Below are 19,511 nucleotides of genomic sequence, written 5' to 3' on the forward strand. Positions count from 1 at the left end.
CAGGGAATCTGACACATTCCTCGTATTGGGTAACCAATTAGGGGGCTATTCCTAAAGAAGATTAATTTTCCCCTTTTCCATGGTTATTAGTTGCTTATAGTTCTTTGTCTAGGAGTGGGACCCTGTTATATTTCCCCCTTCCACAGTAGCATGTCTATTGGTGTTGGCATTGTTCAGGTCTTGTTTAGGCAGCCATATTGTTATAGTATCATGGGTGTAGTAGCTTCCTTGTCATTTTTTTCCTTTTTAGTTTTTTTGTTTGTTTCATTGGCTGGTTTTAGTGTGTGTGTGTGTGTGTGTGTGTGTGTGTGTGTGTGTGTGTGTGTTTGGCCTTGAGAATTACAATCAAGAATGTATAGTTCCACTAAACTAAATATTCAGTGAAACAGTCCATAATGAAAATGGTGGCACTTATTTAATATATTTGGAGCAGCATGTTATCATGTAAGACTATATCTTTTAATGAGTAAAACACTAAGGGGGACATGACTCTGAGGAGGAACCATCCATCTATATTTTAAGTTGCTTTCATATTATATATCGGAGAAATGTAAGGCCTTCGGAAATAGCTTTGACAACAATTTGGAGGGAAGGAGAGCTCAGACAGCGGATAATGCCCAGGCTAAGCACTTGGAAATGCTGGTCAAATATCTGAAGGCGTCTGACTGTCTGTGGTCCCCACTGCATTGTGGTGGGGTAATGTTAATCAATTAGTTCAATTCTGCCATAGATAGTAAGTAATTGCACTCACTGGAAGCTACAGTAATCTATTAATAATGCATCCTAATTTCTAAAAGTAGCATTTCTCTTGGCTCTTAGAATTGCTGGTTTCTGTTCTTTGTTTTTATATATAAAACTCATGATTGAAATAGAGTTTATGTATATCTCATAAGTGACCTTATAAGATGAAAAGCACACAATTATGAATAATATTTCTGACCTTTTCTACATAAAATTAGCACAATTTAAGTTTCTTTTTTTAAGAATGCTGAAACACTGTGAGAACCATGCAGGTGCAAAGGATCCCTTTAAAGGACTGACCCTGCCTGCTTACGCTCTCTTTTACTCTCGTCTTCCTCTCCATCTCATCTCCTCTCTCTCTCTCTCTCTCTCTCTCTCTCTCTCTCTCTCTCTCTCTCTCTCTCTCTCTCTCTCTCTCTCTCTCTCAGCTCTGTATGGGTTGGTTACCTCTCACCCCCCTTTCTCTCCCTGTGGGATGGTTGAAAGAAAAAGAATGCTGAAACAACCTTTATGACACAGTGTTTTCGGCTATAATATACCTGTAATATCAATATTTGAGTCAATACTCAAAGTCATAACCATTCTATATGTGAATATATCTCTGACCTTCTTACCACTAAATTGCACAACTTTACATTGTTCCAGAAGTACAAACCAAACAGGGTTCCAGGCCTCTACACAACTTCAACACCACCTTTCCTGTCACAAGGTGAGATGAGTGTGGTCAGGGAGTGAATGCAAGAGAACCTAGTTACCAGAGCTGTTACAATTCAAAACAGTCTCTTTATGTTTAAATATGAGTAACGAACTCACACAACTATGGAACACAGGTGAATCCCAGGTTGCCTGCTTGTCATTCTCATATATAGTCATATTAAAGTTTCACTGCAATTTAGTGACCCAGGTTCAAGGAAACAGTTAACCTCCTGAAAGATGTTACAATTTCCTTGGCTGACATCTGTGGAAAATTATTTCTGATGTTGTGTAAATATTAGGCTAAAGATTATATTTTAATTTCCAAAAACATGCTCTGACTTCTAATTCAGGATTTCTATGTAGGTGAATAAATAACAAGTCAAACTGTTAAACAGTCCAAGGGGAATGTGCTCATACTTTATAGCTGGCAATTTAAATTCATCGGCAAAAGGCCAAAGAAGAATGGATAGTATGGCACCAAAAGCAGCAGATACTCTCAGAAGTCTGTTTAAAATTGAGAAGAAACCTCAGCAGCTACTGTAGAGTGCACTAGAGAGAGTGGACTCAAATGACCAACATCTGCAGCTCAACTGACTCATTAATTATGTCCTTGCTGACATCAGTGCTTACTCAGTATTTACTAAACAACCAGGAAAACCTGCCTGTGCTTCATTCCATTGAGTGGAGATTTCCCAGAGACCTAACAAACCCAAACCCACTTACCTAAACAGATAACTGCTTTTTCCCTAATTCAAAAGAAAATCACTTGATGTGTTTATTTAAAGATGTGTTTCTCTTATATTTTTGGTTGTAAGCCTAGCCATTAACGGCTGAGCCATCTCTCCAGCCGGTATTTCTCAACTGATGTCCATAAGTATCTTGGTCATATTACCATGGAAAGTGACTCTGAGAGAGATGGCTACCTTAGCTGCCTCTTGGAAAGGAACAAGTCAGTACTACAAATGATGCTGAGATCTTGCCCTGAAGTCTGTCTCCTGGTCACCATGTTGATAACAAGAGTACCTTTGCTTTGCACCCTTACAACGTATGTCCTGTGTCTTTACTAAACCCCTGTAATCAAGATGTTGCTGTTCCCTTCTTTTACAAAGATATTTAAAATTCTATATAACCCAGTTATTTGCTATATGTAGGAGAGACAAACCCAGTTCTTGAAACTGTGTCACATAGAACAAGTGTTCTGACGCTGGGCATATTGGTTCCTAGAACACTAGCCCTTAGAAAGTTGAGTCAGGAAGACTGTTGTGAATTCATGGTGAGCCTGGGCAATGTAGGGAGTACAACAAGAATCTTCTAAGGGCAAAATGTGTAAAAATAAGTGTGGGAAATATCAGATACTGCACACTCCAGGAATCTTGTTTGCATGTTGGAAATGCACACCTCTGGGGAATTCTGCACCAGCGAGACCTGGTTAATTATTTTGTGGACTTTGTGAATCTCCTGACTCTTAAGACATTAGGGAACTCTAGAAACAGTGAGAAAACACAAAGATACTGACCAGAGGGGATGCTGCTTACAGCTACTGAACTGGGAATAGCACATTTCAGCCCTTCTTTCTAAAGGAAAATTGCTACAATAAGAGGGGTGGTTAAAACAAAAAAAAATCACATCATTAAAAATTCATGAAGGTTATGCAAATGAGAGGAGGAAATTGAAAGTGTCAAGTCCCCAGCTTTATCTTCTAGGTGAAGGTAATGCCATGCACATGATAAAACCACATAGAAGAAGATTTGGATGATAATATTATGAGAATTTAAAAGAAAATATTAAGGCATATTTTGTGATTGATTTTTGCTGTTTTGTAATGAAAATTTCCCCAACATAGCACTTGTATAACTCTGTCCTTTAAGCTCTGTGTGGGTAAAGAATCTTATCTTTCTGATTATCCTAAATACTTAGTCTAGTATGTGTGCTCATTCATGGAGTAAACAAATGGCTGCAAACAGTTAATAATGCTTGCAAAGAAAAAAACTGTCTTAGCCAATGTAAGAGTAATAATGAACCAGGAAGTAAGTCTAGGCCTCAGGTTGCAGCTAAAGTTCAGGGACAGGCCTGGGAAGCTCAAAGAGGAAGAGAACCCCAGAAACAATGATGAAAACATGTGCAGAAAAGGCTGCTTTGATATAAATTATGTCTTTGTATTTTTTTCATGTCACTTCTTTTGGGCCACAAACCTATAGAAGTGACTGTCTGGTGGGGTAAGGACACTTTGCTGTGCCCTGAGAGGTAAAGGGATTGAGATGTCACCCTTGAGGCCAATCAATGCTCAGTGTTCAATGCTCAATGGGAAAAAGAAAGGAACTCTCCCAGCTATGTTATCCCTGGTGTGCTCTCCTATAGACTTGAGGTTCTGGATTACAAACCAGGTCTGCAATAAATTTTAGTAGTGATTGGCCACAAGGAGTCAATCCCAATGGCAGAGTCGGTAGCATTGAACATCAAGCATCATCCAAAAGTACCAGTTTCAAGTTGAATGTAAGGATAGTGTGTGTGTGTGTGTGTGTGTGTGTGTGTGTGAGAGAGAGAGAGAGAGAGAGAGTCTGTTTTAAGAAACAAGAAACCTGTATATTCAAATCTCATCAAGATAATATGAGAAACTTAATTGAGTGTGAAAATAGGGCTAATACACTTTTCAGTATTTTGTTTACAAGTCTAATCAAAGGCCATGTCATGTCAGAAAGCACACCTGCATTTTTCTGAATGAGCTCTCACAGAGGACAAAGGTAACATCTTTGGGGACACACCATAGGAACTGAGTATGTATAGCAAGGGCTTTTGGTTGGAAATTGTCTTTGTTTTTTTTTTTTTAACTACCACCTGAAACTAAAAATGAGAACAGAGGCTTTTGTTTTTCTGGGCACTAATTTACTTGAAAATAGATGACATGTGCTGTATTATAAAAACACACAAAAATGTGGAATATCAGGGATGAAAGGGTTTTAGGACAAAGACATTCATGGAGACTACTGTTCTGCCCAAGGTCAACCACTGCAGAAGTGAATGGACTGAACCGATGGCTACCTTCCTGTGTAACTCACTGGTAGATTCTGCCTGAAACAAAAGAAGTGACTAATTAAAGACAATCTCCATGCCGTAGCTATAACTGCTGAAACACATAAGTGAACACAAATCCAGGCTGGTTTCTGAACACACACACCTCAATGACTGGTAAAGCAAGAGGAAAGCCAACTTTAAGTCATGCCAATGAGCTTTTGATGCAATCTAGGTACCCTGTCTCCTTCCCAATCTATAACATTCTTGCAGTAGAGTGAGCAGATTAAATGTCCCTTTGTCAGTGTACTTTAATACCTTCCCGTGTCCTTGGAAAGTTACGGAAAGAGCTTAGGGGAAGACAGAAAATGCGAGTGCCATGCCCCCTCCACCCTTTGTCCTGTTCAAACGGGTAATTATAATGTTAGTCCTCATCACATGCCTGTAGACAACCCAGCACAGCTGAGACATAAAGACATAAAGACCATCCTGTTTATTGCTCTGGGAATTCACAGACCTTGTTCAGGCAGGAAAAGAACCATGAAAAGATAAAACAGCATATGATACTAGTTAAAGTGTGGCTTTCTTAACTTCCTTGCTATTTGAGCCTTTTGTGTGGGATAAAGGGAGATGACAGAAATGGGATAATTGAAAACTTTTGTAGTTATGCACCCTGGGGATTTAAAAATGAAATGGCCAGTGTTACAAGAGGCAATAAACAAAAGAAGTCAGCTGTGGACGCTGTGAGTAGGCAGGGGTAGACTGGCTATTTCATCGCATTGTCGTGTTCCTGTCACTGCCTGGTGCAAAGCACTCGGTGCCCTTTTGGTGTCCCTCCCCCCCTTCCTTCTAATGGTCAGATCACAAATATCTAGGAGCTTCTGTACCCCCTCCCAACACAGCTTCAGATCACCTCCTCAAATTATTTTCTCATAGCCATACTTGTAGCTACCATTCATTGAACATATTCTTAAATCCCAGGCACTGTGCTAAATGTTCAACACATACTCACTTACCAAGCCTCACAACATCTAGTGAAGTAGGTATCATGCCACTCTGCATGTTAGCGGGTGACTTATCCTGAGTCCTCTAGCAAGTGAGACTGGGAATCCCAACATGATCTGGCTGACTTAAGATCATTGTAATCTCGCAGTGACAAACGTCATGCTGCCATCTTTATCCTCCATGTGGGTACCCTCATCTACAACTCACATAGGTGGCTAGCTTGTCTCTCACAAGATCTCATCTTGTTATAATGGCTTCCAGTCTTTCCCTAGTAAAACTAGAGGCATACATAACCCCCAAACAGAAACACAAGCTCAGAGACACAAAGAGTGGGAGTTTGAAGTGTTGTGGGTAAGAAGAAGGAGTGGATACCAGTAATCTAGAGGTTCTTTCAAATTGTCAGTTCAGCATTTAAAACACTCTAACTAAGCTTGACATAAAGAGACATATCCAACATCATCCAGATCACTAGCCCAAATGCTGTCATCATAGAAACACCGTGCCTAGATCCTGGCGTGGGACAAACATAGGCTGCCTCACTTCCTAGGGAAACTTGCAGTGTCTGGAGATGGTTGGCTGTCTCAATAGAATACAATTGCATGGTTGGCAAGAGAGGGAGGTTGCAAATGACATCTCACTGGAATAATTCAGCAAAATGTGTCCCTAATCATCTCACAGTACACAGGATTCTCCCTGACAAAGAATGGAGTGGTCCCAAATGTCAGTACCTCAGTCTTAGAAACTGTAATTTAGATAACTTTGAGAGACATGGCAAGCACAGCAATCTGTATTAAGTTATATGCAGAGGGATGGCTCATGAAAAGGAGATGAAGGGAAATCAAAGGTTGGTGGGGCAGATAAAAGGGGAAGCTAGAAGTAGGTCTGAAGCCCAGCTTTTGATGGTTGACTTTACTCCAGGGATTTCTCCTCGTTCACCTCAATGTACAGCACAATCCAACTGGTTAGTTAATTTCCCTGACTGAACATGCATTAGGGAAAGGAAACATTTGGTTGTATAGCGAGACCTCAGTCTAGCATAAATAAATAATTTGTAGAAGGAGGTGGTCCCCATAGGAATACTACTGTCTAAAACACTGTTGGAAGAACTAATTTTCTGGTCACTGTTTTCTTAAGGTGAGGTTTGTGCAGCGTCTATAATGAACAGATGCTCTATGTAACAGCATCTAGATGTTAATGTAACAGCAGGTGACTGGGCCTGCCTAAGACTGCTGAGGCCTGAGGTTGGAATTCACTATTTCATCACCTTTCTGCGTGGTTTGAACATATACCAGAAAATTTTCTTTGGCTCTCATTGCAACAGTGACTTTAAAGCCACCACTTTTCCCTTTATAGAGTGCCTGTTTGTGGGGCAGGGGTGGGGTACATGTGTGTGCAGTTATGGAGACCAGAGGTCAATGCTTTCTGGCTTCCTCAATTGCTTTCCAAGTTATATTTTGAAGGAGTCCCTGAATCTGTAGCTCACTGATTAAGCTAATCTGGTAGCCAGTGAGCCCCAAGAGTCCTCTTTCACATCCCTGGTTCTGGGACTACAGATGAATTCTGCTGTGCCCAATATTTGTAAGTAGATACTGGAGGTCTCCAAGGTCAAATGATGAACACTTTAATGACTGGGCCACCTCCCCTGCCCCTGCCCCTGATTTCTCAAAACATATCCTTTAACAATAACAAAGATCATCTGAGAATGAAATATGTATAATGGTGATAGTCTATAAATAAAGAAAAATTTCCACTGAGACTTGATCTTGTGTACAGTATGAATTCTAGAATCATTATTAAGGAGTGGGCAACATTCATATTGAAAGTTATCAGTAGGCACGGTCATGGCATACCAATTTTAGGTGCTTATTTTATTTTAAAGGGAAAAGACTCTGACCTGTAGTGAACGTTGACAGCAGTAGAATTCTGGAACGGGGTCCAAGCCAGTAAACAGATACCTCTGTCTCTGTGGAAAATCCCAGTGCATGGTAGTCTCTGTCTACTAAAAAATAACTTTAATTCAGAGTTCCTAAGCCCAATACAGCTGAGGCTGTATTTGTATATTTTCACCTGATAGTCTATGAAAAAAAATCATCTGCTCCAATTGAGATTGTCTTTCGGTCCTTTTTCAAAAGATAGAGAAAGGATACTATGATGAAAAATGTACTGCCTTTGCAGGCAGCACATTGCTCAACCCTCATCAGAGAATCTGCCTTTTGTGGTAGAAGGCAGTTAGCCCAGACACCCACATGTGTTCAACCTGCAGACAGTAAGAGCCATCAGAGTACTGAACTTTAAATGTGATGTCTACGTCACGTTCCTCACTTCAAGACTCAAACATCTATGTGGAAAGGGATGCAGAAAGATCGTAAGAGCCAGGGGTGGTGGGTCACTATAAGGAAACTGTTTTCTAGACACCACAGGGCAAGGGACCATATGAACTCATAAAGACTGTGACCATACGCATAAGATGTCCACAAGCTCAATGCAGACAAAATCCCAACATGGAGGAGAGGGCATGAAGTTCTTTTCCTAGCTGAAGAGCTGCTTCATTAGATTGCTCCTGGGAGAAAGAGAGTCAGTTTTCTACAATGGAATGACACCTGGTAGACCAATGACATTCCAGGACAGACTTCATCCCCAAGAGTAGTCAACCTACAGAAACAGGACTAGATAGACTTTTAACAGAGAAGGAGAGACATGAATATTTGTTGGTTGGGTAGGTAGAAAGGTGGGAGAGGATCTGGGAGGAGTTAGGGGAGATGAGTAAAAATAATCAAGATACATCATATGAGATTTTCAAAGAATAAGTAACAATGTTATGAAAAATAAAGAAATCGTATAACTTGGGGGAATTTCGAAGTTCTTTTCCAAGATGAAGGGAGAAGGAGAGGGGTTTATAAATAGGCAAAATATATGTGTTCAAAAATATAGGACATGGAAGAAAAAGTGTATTGTTTTTGGAATAAAATGTGATGGAAAAATAATACTGTGGTCCAGGCAAATAGCAGAGCAGCCCTTTCAGGATAGCACCAGAGACTAAGAGTCCCACATCAGCCGAGGTGTTTTCCAGGTTGTCATCTTTTCATTATTGCTCTGCCCTGGCATCTGAGGATGGAGGCAGACAGAAGTGACTTAGTTCTAGTTTCCATAATAACAAATGGTTGATTCTTACAATGCTTTCGTTTTCAGTAACACCAGACTAATGCTGGACACATTTAAATAAGCATGACTCCTTAAAGCCAGTTGTCACCCACAGGGTGTCAGCCCCACTCTATATAATAAAGCTTCAGAAACTTTAAGATTAGTATTTAATAAACTCTAAAATCACAGTTTTTAACAAAATGAGATTTATGGTAAAATGTACAAATCTACGATGTTATTTCTAAGATGGAAGTCTGTGACCAATGAGGAAGTTCATGATTGAAGACATGTAATCCTTCCTCTGATTGCTATTCAATTCTAAAACAGAATTAAGAACAAGTTCCTTGCTTTCCCTATGCTCTATCCCATCTGACCATGACTCAGAATTTTCATTTGCTCAATGATAGTTTAAATAGATACAATGGAATATATATCGGGATGTAAGTGGATGGGTTGCTGTAAATTATTTTAATGCAATGCACACATGATAAAAAAATCACACAAAACTGACACACTCTAAGCCAACACACTACGCCCACACACACAACATGTATATATGTATTGTTTTGGAGGCTATCGGTCCAGCCCAGCCTCGAACTCACAGAGATCTGCCTGTCTCTGCCTCCCGAGTGCTAGGATTAAAGGCGTGCACCACCACCGCCCGGCTACTTCTATTTTTATCATGTCAAAATTCTCGTTTGGTGTGATGCATATTGCATGGTACTCTTTCTCGTGAATGTACAAGATATTTTATTACAAAATCAATATTATCTGAAGGAGAAGTTCACTAAAGAAAGCAAACAAACAAAAACCCCATTGTTTTCTGCAAACACTGCCCACTGAAAGCATTGTGTGCAGAAGTGTGGTGGGGTGGAGAAGTCCCTGCAATCATTGGTAACTCAGAACTGTGCAGTTCGGCTGACTTTTTATACAAGAAGAATAGACTTGAGTGCTAGTAACTTGAATGGTACTTCTCTCTGGGCCCAGACTCCAGTGAGACCACAGAGGATGAGGAAGTACCGCCTTGTTGCTTGGTTTCCTCTAACTGTACTTCGTGGTGGTAAGCAGTGCTTGCAGGTGCTCCAAACGAGCAGACTCGCTTTTTCCTGCAAGCAAAAAGCAAAGCAGTGAGCTCCCAGCAGGCAAAGGGAAAGCCAACTGGAAACAGAAGGAGGAAAGAAGAAAACAAAACTACAAGATAAGCTCCTCTGCCATTCCACGGCTCTAAGGAAGCAACCAGCAGGTTCTGAAAAGCCCAAACAAACGATGACACTGATAGCATGACATAGGCATGGCAGACAACACAAGTGAAAGTACTTCAACATGTGTTCACATGCAGGCTTGCAGACCCTTGTGGCCTCGTGTGCACGCATACAATGTTCAGCCCCTAAGATTTCAGTTCTATTTTTTTAAGTCATTTTTAGGAAGTGAATTCACAGACATTATCTATGAGATGCTATCAAGTTTCTACCCAATTTTAGGCTCAACAATGATGCGACTAGTAAATTGGGTAGCCTGAATAACCAAATGCAATTGTAATCAAACGTTTTAAAACATAATTGAGTGGGTGAAGGGAGTCTCCTTAAAGCTTCTTTCCCTAGCTCATTGCCTTTGTTGTCTGCTTGTATATATTTGATTGTCCCTAGTATTTCACCTCCTCTCTTCCAATTTTGCTTCTTTCTGCCATATCCTTATTTTTCTCACCTTTATTTCATTGGTTTTGTTTTTTCCAGTAAATGATCTACTCAATTTCTAATCACTCCCACTCATTCTCAACTCATCAGAAACCTGGATCCCACCTAACAGCTCGGTGGAAACCACGTTCAAAGGGCAAGTGTTTTCCTCATCCGCACCTCTTTTGCGGTATAGTCTTAAGTTTAAAAATACTTTAAAAAGTTAAACACACAAAAGGTCAGACTATAGCTGAGGTGGATCATACCCTTAAGACTTTCCAGTAATGCTTGAGCTGGCTCTTAGGAACCTGTTCCTCACCCTGGATTGCCTTGCCCTAACTGAATACAGAGTCGGCTGCTTGGTCTTGATAGGCAGCATGATATGCCATGCTTTGGCCACAGGAGGTCTGCCCCTTATACAGGGCAGGAGAGGGGGAGGTAGGAGAGGAGAGAAGGGAGGGGGAGGCTGTGATCAGGATGTAAAATAAATAATTTTCAAACAAAAGATGTTCCGTTAGGAAAATCAAACACTAATCTTTTAGCACTAATGTGACAGGTTTTTGAAATTATGAATTAAGGTTGTGTAATAATTACTTTTAAATGTCAATTTGCCACAACCAAAAGTAAAGAGCAAAAGAGCCTAATGAAAGAATTATCTAGATTGGGTTGCCTATGGGCATGTGTGTGAGGTATGAGTCTTGACTTAATTAGGGTGGGAAGAGTCACTGTGGGGCACACCATTTCATGGGCTGGACCCTGAGCTGTATCAGAGAAGAAGACTGGAGGACATTAGCAGCAGCAAGCAGGCGGCCTGGGCGCACTTGTTTCTCTCTGCCCTGACTGTGGGTATGATGTGACCGGCTACTTTGAGTTCCTGCCTTGACTTCCTCTCAGTTACAGACTGTAACCTGGAGTCATAAGCCACAGAAACCCTTTCCTCCCCTATGTTGCTTTTGGTCAGGGTATTTTATCACACCAACTGAAACCAAACTACAATGGGTTACTAATCAGATGGCCTGAAAATACAAGAATTTTGTGGATTATCCTAGAAGAGTAAGGCTGCCCTCCCAAAGCCTCAGACTCCCAGAATTCTCCTGCTTTAGAACAAGAGAAGCAGAAGATGGATTAGATAAAGCGCAGCATGAGCCAGTGCACTTTCCGTTGTAAGAGGGGTTCCACTGCTTCCGACTCAGACAGGAACCTTTAGCCAAGGAATGTAGGCAGCCTCTAGAAGCTGACCACACCTCTGTGTGACAGACAGCAGAGACATGGCCACTTCAGGTCTCCAATAGCAAGAAATGAATTTGTCAGCAACATTCCATGAGCCTAGAAACAGATTCCCCCACAAAGAGCTTGAGAAAGGCCACAAAACTGTCTGTCAACATCTAGATTTCTGCCTCCTAGGATTCTAAGCAGGGGTTGGTAAAATCCTATGTGTTCAGATTTTTTTCACTCTTGAAAACTGTGAGATTATAAGTAGGGCTTGATTTCAGTCTCTAGGTTGTGGCAATTTTTTTTACAAGAGCAATGAAAAGCAAAAACAGACTGCTAGCATATTTTCTGAAATTTCTGACATCTCAGTATTCAGATTCCTGGTCCTTTTAAATCATAGTTAAGACTGTCTTAATTGCTAAACAGCTATTGGAAATTGAAAATGTCTGTGAATGCATGCACAAGAATGCATAGCCCCAAGAGTTTCTTACTTTTCACATACAGTGTATGTTTATTAATTCTTTGAGAAATTCATACAATGTATTTTAATCATGTCAGCCACATCCCCCAGCTCTGCCTAGATCCACCTCCCTTTCCTTCCCACTCAATTTTTAATCCTTTTTTTTCAAAACCCCATGAATTTCCATTGACTCTTGGATATGTGGCCTTCCAATGGAGAATGGTGGTCATGCCAGGGGACATATATACCTTTAAAGAGATCTGATTCTTCTGTTGGAAGTGATCAGTTGCCAGTATCTTCCAAGCTAAGGGTAGGACTTTGTGGCAACCTCCTCTTTCCATGCTTGGATTGGGTCTGGCCTGACAGGTCTTACACATGCTCTCACAACCACTGTGATTTCATATGTGCAACTGCCATGCTGAGTCTACAAAATGCTCTTTTTTTTTTTAGATTCAGGCTCTTGTAGTCTTTCTGTCCCCTCTTCCAACATGACGTCTGAGCATTGTGACCAAGCGCTTTGACAGCTATGTCCCATTTAGGGCTGAGAATTCCTCAGTCTCGGTACCTTTACCAGTTGTGGGTCTCTTTGTCAATTGCTACCAAGAGGAAAAAGAAGCTTCTCCAACCAAGGTTGACAGATGCACTATTATATGGGTATAAAATGATGTCACTGAGAGTTTGTTTAATACTCTGTCCATTTAACAGAGTAATAGTAGCAAGTTTTCCTCTAGGGCTCATGGCCTGTCTAGCCAGTTTCTTCGACACAATCATAGTGCCTGTTATGAGTTCCGCCTTATGAAGCAGGCCTTAAATCTAATCAGAAAGTGTTTGGTTACTCCTATGGTATTTGTACCACTATTACACCAGTGGGCTTGGCTTCTCTTGCCAGGCTAGTCATTACTGTAGTTCACAGGCTCCCAGCTGAGCACTCATAGCACCTTCCAGCACTGTGAAAGCTGCCCAGTCAAGAAAGAAGCCTCCAGGTAAATACAAGCTTGATTTCTCCATGTCTTATAACTTGTGTATGTGGTATCTTCAGAAATAGTGTCTTGTCATCAAGTTCTGGAAGGTAACCAAGAGTAATGGCAATGAACTATAATGTTTGGGTGTCTACAGGAACTCACTCGTCAACAACATCATTCCTGGAAATAGCTTTTTTGTTTGTTAGCCTCTGGTACCTAGTAGGGGAATTGTTGCCTTATTATAAGGTAATTCCCTTTAAGTCCCTTTCATATATGTTCATGTGTGTGTATTTTAGGAAGCTTCAACAGTAGTAAGTTTACATATTACTTTTTCAAAATTTCTTTATTATTTCTTATCTCTCCCCATATTCTCTCTTAGACCCTGCCCTCTCACAACCTACCCCAATTTAGCCCTTCCTGTTCTGTTATTCCCCTTTAACCATTTATCCCACCATCTTATATATCTCCTCCTGGAAAGAACCCCCTAACACCTAACTAATTTCCTGAACTCTATGGGTATGCCAAGTAAAACATGTTATTTCTGAAGATTCAAAGCTAACATCCATAAACAAGAGACAAGGTGTGAAGTTTGTCTTTCTAGGTATAGATTATCTCACTCAGAGTTATTATTTTCAGTTTTACTGTTCACATGCAAATATCATAATTTTGTTTTAGCAATGTCTTATGCTAAAGCTCTTCTCAGGCCCTAGATATATCCCTGCTTCAGGTGCCATACAGCCGTATTTATGTACTTCTTGCCAGAGCATCTGGGCTCTGCACTGTGATACTAATCACTGTAGCACCTTAGTATTTTCTGAATAGTCTTCCATATGCCACATTCAGAGCAACTTCAGGATTATGTTCTCTATTCTATGCTAGTTTCTTCAAAATTCAATTTACTTTTGCAACCTCTGAATTGAACTCTATCCATGACTTTTCTTTTCATGTCTCCAACCTGGCTCTGTCATGTATTTTAGGGATACACCTTGCTCTGTGTTCTTGACACAACATTCAGCCTTGAACATCCAATGTAAATAAAGAAATCATCTTTTTTTACTCCCCTGTAATAGGATTAATCTCTCTGATAGCCAAACTCAGGAACCTACAGGATTTCCATCATAGACATTCTTTTAACTGGCTTTGGGACTCCTGTTATTATGACCCCAACTATCTTCAGACAAGGGTGAAAATAGCAATAATAACAAACTTACATCATGGTCAGTTTGTTAGAGTATAAATAAACACTTGGGCCAATGCCCAGCACCTACTGTCTACTCAACAATTCCTTCCATTATTTTCTGTTTGGTTGCTACGTCCTTCTTCAAAGCCTCCTTAGAGTCAATGTTGTAGATTGATACAAATCTTTGGAAATTTAGTCTCTGTAACCTATCCTGCCTGAAGCTGCCCAGGATTCTCCTAAAATCTTATTTATTGCTCATAATGGCCTCAGTAGTCTTTATTATTTTCATATACATATATTATTTTCATATGATGTTGATATTCAGAGCCATAAAGGAACCAAATCTGGTTTCAATTTTCAACCTTCCAATCCTCCTATTTAACTCTTAGCTGTAGGTAACCTTGACTTCCAGCTTTTTCCTAATATTCTGTTTTGCTTTACCCCTTAGCCTCTATGTTAACTAATAACGGTGCTTATGATATAACAGACAAAATAATATATTGAGTTTTTAAAAACACTATCTCAGTTATCCTTACAATTTCTAAAAAGTAGTGTCTATGACATGTTATGATGCCTGCTCATGCTAGATGTCCTTACCTGCAAGATTTGATCCCTTGTACTAACCTTCTTGATACTCACCTGTTATTCAAAAATTCCTTTAAAATGACATTTCTATACAGCTCTCCCAAGCGTCTCCAAACTAGTGGGATTCTCACAGCTTCTTACAGGAAATGCCACACATTTCTCACAAAGCCCAACAATGCTCAGAAGTAGTAATTAATCAATTCTGATAACATACTGAAATCAAGTTTCTCTTCTGATGAACTGGACAGTGACTCCTTGTTATTGGGCAATTATTGGGTTTATATTTATTGATGATTCTTGCTCACTGTCCTCATTATTTTTATCTTCCAATATATTTCTGAAAAGGGGACTTAGAATGGGACAAGATGCCCCAGGATGCTGGTAATGCAGCTTTTAGAGCTCCCACATGGTTCCTCTCCTTTTCAGTCACCAGGAAGTCTGTCTAGTGGACATCCCCAGATGCTCTTTGGTAATGCCTCTTTTTAAGGAAAACTGTGTCCAACACCCAAAGGGATGGAGAAATAAGGTACTCAGGGGTTTTTGTTTTGTTTTTTGGGTTGTTTTTTTTTTTTTTTTTTGCTCAGGCTGGGCATTGAAATCCAGCCTCACACATACATTGCATGAGTTCTTCCATCGAGCTACAGGCCCAGCACAAATGAGCCAGTTTTAGATTGCAGAAGCTGAGGCATGGGAGGGACTCCAGGATTTAGGGCTGTGGCGCCTAAAGAGGAATAGAAGACAGACTATATGCAAAGACGAGAAAGAGAGGAAGTTGCTTAGGAGTCTCTTGAGATTACTATGTGTGTCTTATAAGGTGCCTTGCCTGTCATCTAAAACTATGAGACAGGAATTCAGAGTTCCATAGCTCGGGAAACCCACAAATGCATTTCTAGAGTTATGATCCCCGCCAGGCTTGGCAGTTTCTGAACACTTGACACTGCTCCAATGAGTTGGCCCATAGCTACTTAAGCGACTCCATGATTGAAAAATAAGAAGTTGCAACCCTGAAAATAAAAATAAATCTTAACCCCCCAAAATTACATGATTCATTGGCAGACCCCTAACATCACGTCCTATCATGGGCCTGCTCATCTAATAGGTATCAATGGGTTACATCGAGGGTGGGTTCTGTTAGGGTCATTCATACAAATGATCAGGGGTCTGTGTCGCTGTCTTGCATGGAAGCAGGTGGCTAGGGAAGACTTGTTCACGAAAGCAGCAGTTCCACAGCTGCTAGCTAGCCACTCAGAGGAAGCGGTGACTTGTGGGTTTGCCTTTCCTTTCTGTTGAGTTACATAGATGTAGCTCGAACACTTCCCTTCTGAGGAGAGCAGAGACATTTTTTCAGCCAGCTTGACGAAGGCTCGGAGAGAAAAGGTTTCGGGACATCAGGACTTTTCAAGTATTTTATGACTCAATATCAAGGCATATGATGAGCTTCCGAGGAAAGGAATTTTGGAAGAAGAGGCGGACAGTGAAGAGAGTGAACCCAGAAGGAATCCACAGGGTTAGTGCTGTATGTATCTGAGCAAATTTCTTATCCTATCACCCATGCTTTGTCTGAAAAGCAGTGTGCATTAGAATGGATCTCTCTGTGAGTTACTGGACAAAGTGTTCTATACAACAGTGTATTCTGTTTGACTCATAAATAGCCCTTTTAAAACTTCAATATTTATTTTAAAAGTCACCTTGTTTTTGAATTTTATGTAACTGAAACATATTGATACTGGGTTTAATCTGAACATTGCAAGAGTAATCGGAATTCACCTAGGGCTATCCTAGCATTTATGTATTATTGTTTCTGAAATTGCCTCTGTTAGTTTTATTTGTTTGCTTTTAGATTTATGTTTTGGTTTGAGTTTGGGGTTTGTATTTCTGAGACAGAGTCTCACATGGTAATCGAGACTGGCCTGCAATTACTGTTGAGTCCAGGCTGACGTGGGCTCCCAACAATCCCCCTGCTCCAGCTTCTGAGTAGGGGATTACATGTATGAGTTTTATTCTCTACCTACCCTTTGTTCTCAAAGAATAGTCTGAAGTTCCCTAAGTTATGACCCCAATGTACTCATTTGTTTACAATTATATTTTCTTGAGCATTGATGCTCTCTTCTTATCATGTACCACTAACTTAAGATTCTTAGAAAGAATAATTCAAACTATGAAGGGAAGGGTAAAGAGTTTCATTAACAGAGCCAAGGAAGTTTATAGAAGGTCAGAAAGATTTAATTTTATTGTGAAAATGGTTCTTCCTTTTTATTCTTGCAAAATGAAAGGAAAACTATAGACAAACACATGTCCTTATAGATACACATCTAGAATTCTGTAGAACTCGGTGGAGCACCTCCTGTAACAGGGAGGGTTCACTTGATATGGCAGCTGCTGCAGCAATGCCATTGAATAGCTCATTTTAGAAGGTTGATCACTTCTCAGAGTTGATCCAGTTCTGTGTGACATCCTCAGAGCAGTCTTCAACCTCAAAATCATCATCATTTGAAGTCTGAAATTCTTATTGTGGGGTTTCTTCTATGCATTATATGGCATTTAGCAACATCCTTGTTCTTTCTTTATGGAGTCTTGGTGACAGTTGCTCTGAAAGACAACTCATATTAAGTGTCCTTGGTGGGAAATACTGATTGCCTGGCTGACAACTGCTTTTCAAAAGGTTAAAGACAAAACAGAACAACAACAACAAAAAGCCTGATAAAATGCTTTACTAATACAAATGCCTAAGTCTAAAAACAGATGTGACTTCTAATCACACACACACACACACACATATGGCTTTCCTTATATAATGGTTTGGTGGCCATTAAAAAGCAACAGCATTTATTAGCAGCATTTGTTTTCTGGCTTGTAAGATTGGCAGTGTAGAATTTGTTCAACTTCAATCTCAGTATTTCATATCTGTGTTAGGCAAGCTCAAACAATCATGTCCCTTGGCATTGTTACTCAGGCAGGTGACCTGGGGATGCCCCCAGAATTTGCTCCCCATTTCCAGAAATGTGATTCAGTTGTGTCCTCTTGACCAGTTCCCAGTTGGCAAAGGCATTCTCAGTTGTTTCTCTTTAGTCTTCTAAAGAGTTAAATTGTTTCAAAATTTCTCCTGGTGTGTGATGGTTTCAACCTTCAGTCCAGGAAACTTAATTCTCTGGCTGTAGCTCTCTCAGTATTTAGAAACACTGGGTTATGTCACCAAGAGATTTACTCTTTGTTTCCACTCAAAGAGACAACACACGGGAGAAGTCTATCTTACATTCACCACACATGCAGTATTGGCAAGAGGACGGTCCCAGTGTCTCACGGTATAATGAACCTAATCACTCTATGAATTATCTTAATTGAATTTGAACGTATTGCTACTGAGTACTATGGGAGAAGCAGCCAATGAGGACCTGGTGTTTCCCACAGCATTCAGTAGCAATGCATTCAAATTTAATTAAGATCATTCATACAGTGATTAGCTTTCTTCCATAGAAGGCACTAGGGACTTTCCTGCTAAACTTGCCTGGTTTTGGTCTGTCTAAGATAGGGATATCTACTTCCACAGTCTTTCTCTTCTGTCGAGTAGGGAATTATTCAGTCTGTCCTCAAGCATTACCTTAAGATGTGGCTTTCATTTTAGAAAACAGACTCGGGAAAGTGAAACAAGTAATTAGAGTGAGTGCATGAAACAGACACCTCAGGCTCAGCCGGACTCTCGCCCTCTCTGTACTCATGTGCAGATTATCTAAATCACGCTGAACTTCCGTTTCCCCTTTTGAGAAATGTTTCTGTCACACCCATCCCATCTTAAGATTGCTTGTTAGAATTACATACATGCCTTCTGAGCCTAGTTTGAAAGCTGCAAAAGGTAAACTGATTATTCTTTAAGTATCAGTGTTTCCACGGGCAAGAAAAAAAAAAGACACAATTGCAGTACAGGTTCCTTCTAGGTGGCTCGGTTGCAGCCACAGGGTGCAGAGGATTCTGTCATGTGGGAGGAGTAATTTTGATAATACAGCTGCTCAGTGAATACACAACTGGATTGTGTTGAGTTGACTCTCTGGTGCTCTGAGATTCCCGAATTCTGTGTGCAGATGGGATGGGGCTTGCCTCAGAGTGTGCCATCTCCTCTAACTGTGTATACCCAGGTTGGCAAAAGCCTACCCAGAGTCAGGTGGAACTTTCTACTACAGGTTTATCTAAGCTTCTAAACATTCAACTACACCCCTAGATTGCCCTGGGAGCCTCCTGAAGAGGCGGTGACAAGGATGCAAATCAAATGACAGAGTTCCTCAACAAAGACCTAAAGTCATGCTAGGGAACCAAAAAATGTATGCCTTTAAATTGTTTTAACTATTGTCATATGTTGTAGTGAAAGGAAGATAATGATTATTGGATATAATTACCACAATTTCTTTCTCTCCCCCCACCCACCAAAATGATCATGTGAACATTGGCACCACATTCAATCCCTGCTCTCAGGCAAATTTAAAATTTACTGAATTTCATAATAATCTAGAATACTTATTCAGAACCAGGACTTTCTGACACATACCATTCAAATTTTATACTCTCTTGACCCAGACTGGCAGTCTTTGTGCATTCTGTGTCCTTCAAATGCTTCTTAAAGCTGTGTGTTATTATTATATATATTATATAAAGCAATATATGATTATTGTGAGAACTAGAGATATGGCTGAATAGTCGAGGGTTTGCCTAACATGCAAGGCACTGGGTTAGGCCCCCAGCACCTCAAGAAAATAAAACCATCGTTACATTACTCCTTTGCATGAAATTTTAAGTTGTTTAGAAGCTTAGCTTGTTTGCCCAGCTTTCAAATACACTAAGAAATACCTTCGTATATT

The 19,511-nt window shown here is 40.3% G+C and overlaps 1 protein-coding gene across 15 annotated transcripts in view; it reads left to right on the top strand.

Annotated features, from left to right (window-relative positions):
- Dock10 (dedicator of cytokinesis 10) overlaps positions 1–19,511 on the top strand; it is a 186,217-nt gene that overhangs the window by 17,872 nt on the left and 148,834 nt on the right. The window contains exon 1 of one of the 15 annotated variants that reach the window (XM_021234346.2): positions 15,804–16,180. The exons of 11 other annotated variants lie outside the window; for them this stretch is intronic. In XM_021234346.2, coding sequence (XP_021090005.2) covers positions 16,094–16,180 — 87 coding nt within the window. In that variant the 5' untranslated portion in view covers positions 15,804–16,093. Of the gene's footprint in view, positions 1–15,803; positions 16,181–19,511 lie in introns of those variants that run through there. 3 more of the 15 variants (XM_013122367.3, XM_013122368.3, XM_005082512.4) reach the window with 3 other exon arrangements.

Source organism: Mesocricetus auratus, unplaced genomic scaffold (assembly GCF_017639785.1).
Source record: "Mesocricetus auratus isolate SY011 unplaced genomic scaffold, BCM_Maur_2.0 Super-Scaffold_100010, whole genome shotgun sequence".
NCBI classification, from domain to species: Eukaryota; Metazoa; Chordata; class Mammalia; order Rodentia; family Cricetidae; genus Mesocricetus; species Mesocricetus auratus.